The 4,614-nt window shown below is 52.7% G+C and overlaps 1 protein-coding gene across 1 annotated transcript in view; it reads right to left on the reverse strand.

Moving 5' to 3' along the window:
• Positions 1 to 52: 52 nt before the first annotated feature.
• GATA4 (GATA binding protein 4) overlaps positions 53 to 4,614 on the reverse strand; it is a 50,480-nt gene continuing 45,918 nt past the window's right edge. Inside the window, exons 4-6 of the mRNA XM_007471121.1 lie at positions 3,200 to 3,287; positions 1,509 to 1,636; positions 53 to 441 (exon numbers count right to left, since the gene is read on the reverse strand). Coding sequence (XP_007471183.1) covers positions 259 to 441; positions 1,509 to 1,636; positions 3,200 to 3,287 — 399 coding nt within the window. The 3' untranslated portion in view covers positions 53 to 258. The remainder of the gene's footprint in view (positions 442 to 1,508; positions 1,637 to 3,199; positions 3,288 to 4,614) is intronic.

The following is a 4,614-nucleotide window of genomic DNA, read 5'->3' on the forward strand; positions in this document are numbered from 1 at the left end:
TAGGTGGGACTTGGGGGGGGGGGGGGGGCTCTTCCAGATCAGAGGCTGCGCTCTCTCCAGTCCCCCACCTCGAAAAGCTATCCAATACAATCCAGCGCCCGCTCCCCTAACCAAATCACTGACTTCAAGTTTCTTCCCAGTTGTTCTCTGGAGTCATTCCCAGACAGAGCAGGCCGGCCCCTGGGAGCCCAGAGCTCATCTCTGCTGTCCTCCGAGTCCCAAGTCCATGCAGGAATCCAAGGAGGGAAGGAGGTGACATTATGCAGTGATTATGTCCCCGTGACTGTCAGCCAAGGCCAGGCTGTTCCAAGGGTCCTGCTTGGAGCTGGCCTGCGGTGACTGGCTGACAGAAGACGCATAACCTTGCGGAGAGAGCTTCAGGGCCGAGAGGACTGGGTGGATGGAGGACCCGTGGCCAGACATCGCGCTGACCGAGAACGTCTGAAAGCGAGAAGTATAAGATGCGGTCAATGGAATCCCTCCTGGGGCTCAGGAGGGGGTCTGGGCTGGAGAGGGGAGCCCCATTCCACAGCTGTGCCCAGGCTGGCTCCCACCCCAGGAAGGGGATGAGAGGACAGTGCCAAAGGACAAGGGCAGGAGAGGCATCAGGCAGCACTCTGTTCCCCTGACCCCTGTGTGCTATGGGATGCAGGGGGTCTGCGTGACTCATCAGCTGCTTCTGAGCACTGACCCAGTAGCTTTGTGACTATTCTGGTTTCTCAGAAGCCTCTGATGGTTACACGAGGCATTTTCTACAGTCTTTTCACCATCCATCTCCATTTTCAGAAGGAAGCCATCCCCCCGCTGCCCAGAAGGGGGCTCCTGGCTCTCCTGGCCCCAGGGCACCAGCTTCTCTTCACCCTGATGGCAGAAGACTCCTTAGGACTCGCCCGCCTCAAGTACAGGTGGAGAAGAGATCAGAGTTAATGGGAGACCGTGACCAAGGTTGGGGGCATCCTGATCCCGGATGGGGGAACCACACAGGGAAGGGGCTAGAGGAGCAGAATTGCCATCGTATCTGACAGAGGGAAATGAGGGTCCTGCTGGCCCGTCTTCTGGACACACATGTGAAGCTGGACCCGCAGCCAACCCTCATGGCAACGGCATCCTGCCTGTGACCTCCTCACCAACCCCAGCCTGCCCGCCCTGCCCTCTGCAGCTTCTACACCTTTGCCCACGCCAGGAGGGGCCTCCTCCTCCCCTTCCTCCTGTTAAGATCTACCCACGCTCAAGGCCAAGGTCAAGTCACCCTTACTTAGGAGACAGACTGGCCTAGAAAGCCCCGCTCCGCCTCCCACACGGCGGCCGCACTCTGATTCCAGTTGTAGCAATGCTGTGTGCCAGCACACGGGTCCTGGCACAGAGGAACTGCTAAACGCGTGCATCACGGTCGTGTGTCCAAATCGCTGTAGCTTGATCAGATGTGCTGAAACATATCCTCGTGCAGACAGCCCCTCGCCTCGGGCGGGGGCCTGGCCGCCTGGAGTCTACCCCCCAACGAGCAGTACCTGCGACAGGGAGCTGCCGTGCCCATAGTGGGATGAGAGCCCAGGCTCTGTCTTGATGGGACGCATCTCCTCCGCGCTGCTGCTGGAAGCGCTGGTGGTGGGAGGGAGGCTCTCACTGCCCGAGGGACCTGGAACAAGGCAGAGTCAGGACACCCAGCCCAGGGGCAGGGACAAACGGATGGCGGCCCTTGGAGACAGCCAGGGCAGATCCGCGCTAATGGCTTGTCTACATTTGCTGGGGAGAGAAGCAGGGTCCTTCCATCAGTGCAGGGCAACGGTTCTCACAATGAAGCAGAAGTAGCAGAATTTCAAGGGAACTTTTTCAGACGACAGGCTCACCGCCCCTTATCCCAGACGCTTGGGGCTACGTGTGCCTCAGGATTCAAACTTTTGGATTTTAAAAAGGACAAAGACTGAGTATTACAGAATACCTGCAGCGGGGTCTGGGACAACACCCCGTAATTAAATACGTTAACAGTTCTACAGCAAAACATGGGAATATTCGCACATGGGATAAATGACGACTATAACTAGCCTGTGTCAGTTCAGATTACGTTTTACTGCCAAATCTAGCTCCCCGGATTTGGAGTTTCGGATAGGGGATTGTACACCTGAACCGACGCCTGCTCCCACTGGGACCCCACCGTGTAAAGAGATGAAGTTCCCCAGGGGAAGGTGCTGTTCGTATAAACAATGTGGAAGCAGGGAGAAAGGCCGAGGACCTGGTGAGAGCCACTGAACGCTCTGCTAAGCCGTGACTGCCAGAAGGAGCGAGCCACTGTCGAATCTGGAACAGGAGAGCTTTGGTCATGTTCTCAGCAGTGGAAAAGGAAACTTATCTGACTTTGTCAGGCCTTAGATTAGAAGATAAACTTTCCAACATATCAGCCGACTTAATTTCTCCACAACTGCCACATTTTCCAGTGAAATCTTTAATTTGACAGCGGTACTGAGGAGGGAGTGTTCTTGGTAGGGGACCTGAGTAGTCCTCATTCTGAAATCTAGAAATTGAGAAGGCAGAGTATATATTGAACAGAATATGGGCCCTGAAGTGAAAACACTTGGGTTTAAATTCCAGCTCTACCCATTCACAGCTGTGTGACCCTTGTGATGTCATTGCCCTCTCTGAGCCTCAGCTTGCTCATTAGTAAAATGGAGATCATAAATGGGGTCTCATGGGGGTCTGTAAAGATCAATGAGATAATATTTGTGAAGGAGCTCTGCAAAGTACAGAGTACTACATGATGTTAATTATACACTGGCTTACAAATTAATGTTACAAATCAATCTGAACATGACTCACAGGACCCTGTCTTCCTGCACCCCACTTAGCCCAAAGCGAATTGAAAGAACTTGAGTTCCTGAGTGGCTGGAGCACCAAAGATGGAGGGACCGATTCATGTTCCTTTTTCCTCCAGGCCCTCAACCAGTCCAGGTGGACCTCTGCAGTCTTTGCAACTGGCAAAAAGCAGGCCACAACATGAGTTGAGCCTGCTTTAAAAGCTCCCAAAAGTTCCATGGTGATGTTACTTTTGCACTGGGTTATTCATTCCGTCCTGAATGGCCGGGGATGGACGATGCTATCATTACATCCTGGTAGCCTGGGCTGGCCCACCTAAGCATACACGATGCTCACACACTCTGAGAGCTACTGAGTTATTCATATAATTACACATCGATCTTTTTCTCACCTGCTGGTGTCTTCGATTTGTTAAGGTTCTTGGGCTTCCGTTTTCTGGTTTGAATCCCCTCTTTCCGCATCGCAAGAGGCCTGGGGACCTAGGGGGTCACAAGTCAATATACGTGGTTTTCCATTTGTACCTGATCTGTGACATTATTTACACACACACACACACACACACACACACACACACACACACAAATACACAATGAAAAGGCCAGATCTATGCAATTCCTCTACAAACCTCGGGGCTGAGACTGAGTGAATCAGGCCTGGAACTCCTGCTGAGCAAGAAATCAATTCTACCAAAAAAAAATGTGTTGAGCATGTCTATTCCATGCTGGGTATTATACTAAACTCTGGAGAAACAAAGACCTAAAGACACAGTCCCTTCTCTCCAGAGGTTCACAGTTGGGAAAGACAGACAGATAGAAGATAACCAGATTCATAGGTGATGAGGGAAAATAGAAAAGAAACACTGAACTGTGTCCTGGGCTGGGCGAGGGAAAGTGGCACATGGGCACATCAAGGCAGGTCTCCCTGAGGAGGTGATGCCTGGGTTGTAGGAGACTGTCAAGTAGATGAGGGGCAGACATTTCAAGCAGCAAGAACAGTATGTGCCAAAGCCGCTAACTGATCAGCCACACTGGGACACTGTGCGAGTGAAAAGGGGGTGCTATTAATAGTTATGCCAAGATCATGGGCACACCCTGAGGCGGCCTGGAGAGTGGAGATGTAAAGTCACTCTACATGGAGCAGCTCTGCACCGTGCTGAGCCTGGCTGGGGCAAGTGGTGGTTTCCATGGGTGTCGGTAGCAGTGGGGACAATGATGGAGAGACCGCCCTGTGGCCAGTGCCTGAGTCCTTTATGACAGCACTTTAGGGCGTCTGAATTCTCCTAAACAAGCAGTGACTGTCGGGCATCACACTCCTGAGCCATTCAAGATGCCTAAACAAGTGTCGGGGGCAGGCCTGCAGGGTCATCTTTCTACCATTTTAAAATAGTGTGCCTGCCCCACATCTGGCTTCTTTCAGGCCTGGCCAACCAAATTGTTTAGCCCCTGGTCTGTGCTAGTCTCCCATATGGAACTAACAGAGGCCACACCTGCAAATACAGAAGGACAAGTGATGACCACGTCGGAGATGTGAACATGGAATTGTTAAGAAAGAAGTGCAGGGAATTCCCTGGCGATCCAGTGGTTAGAACTCTGCACTCTCACTGCTGAGGGCCTGGGTTCAATCCCTGGTCAGGGAACTAAGATCCCACAAGCCGCGCATGGTGCGGCCAAAAAAAAAAGAGAAGTGCAGTAGCATACGTGAACTCGAACTGCCTTCTAGTCAACTGAGAGTCAGATGAGACAGCACTCCCACTCGTGGAGGAAAGTATCCTCCCCTCCCTGCCCTGCCACCCCCTACCCCCCCCCC

Source organism: Lipotes vexillifer, unplaced genomic scaffold (genome assembly GCF_000442215.2).
Source record: "Lipotes vexillifer unplaced genomic scaffold, Lipotes_vexillifer_v1.1 scaffold770, whole genome shotgun sequence".
Taxonomy (NCBI): domain Eukaryota; kingdom Metazoa; phylum Chordata; class Mammalia; order Artiodactyla; family Lipotidae; genus Lipotes; species Lipotes vexillifer.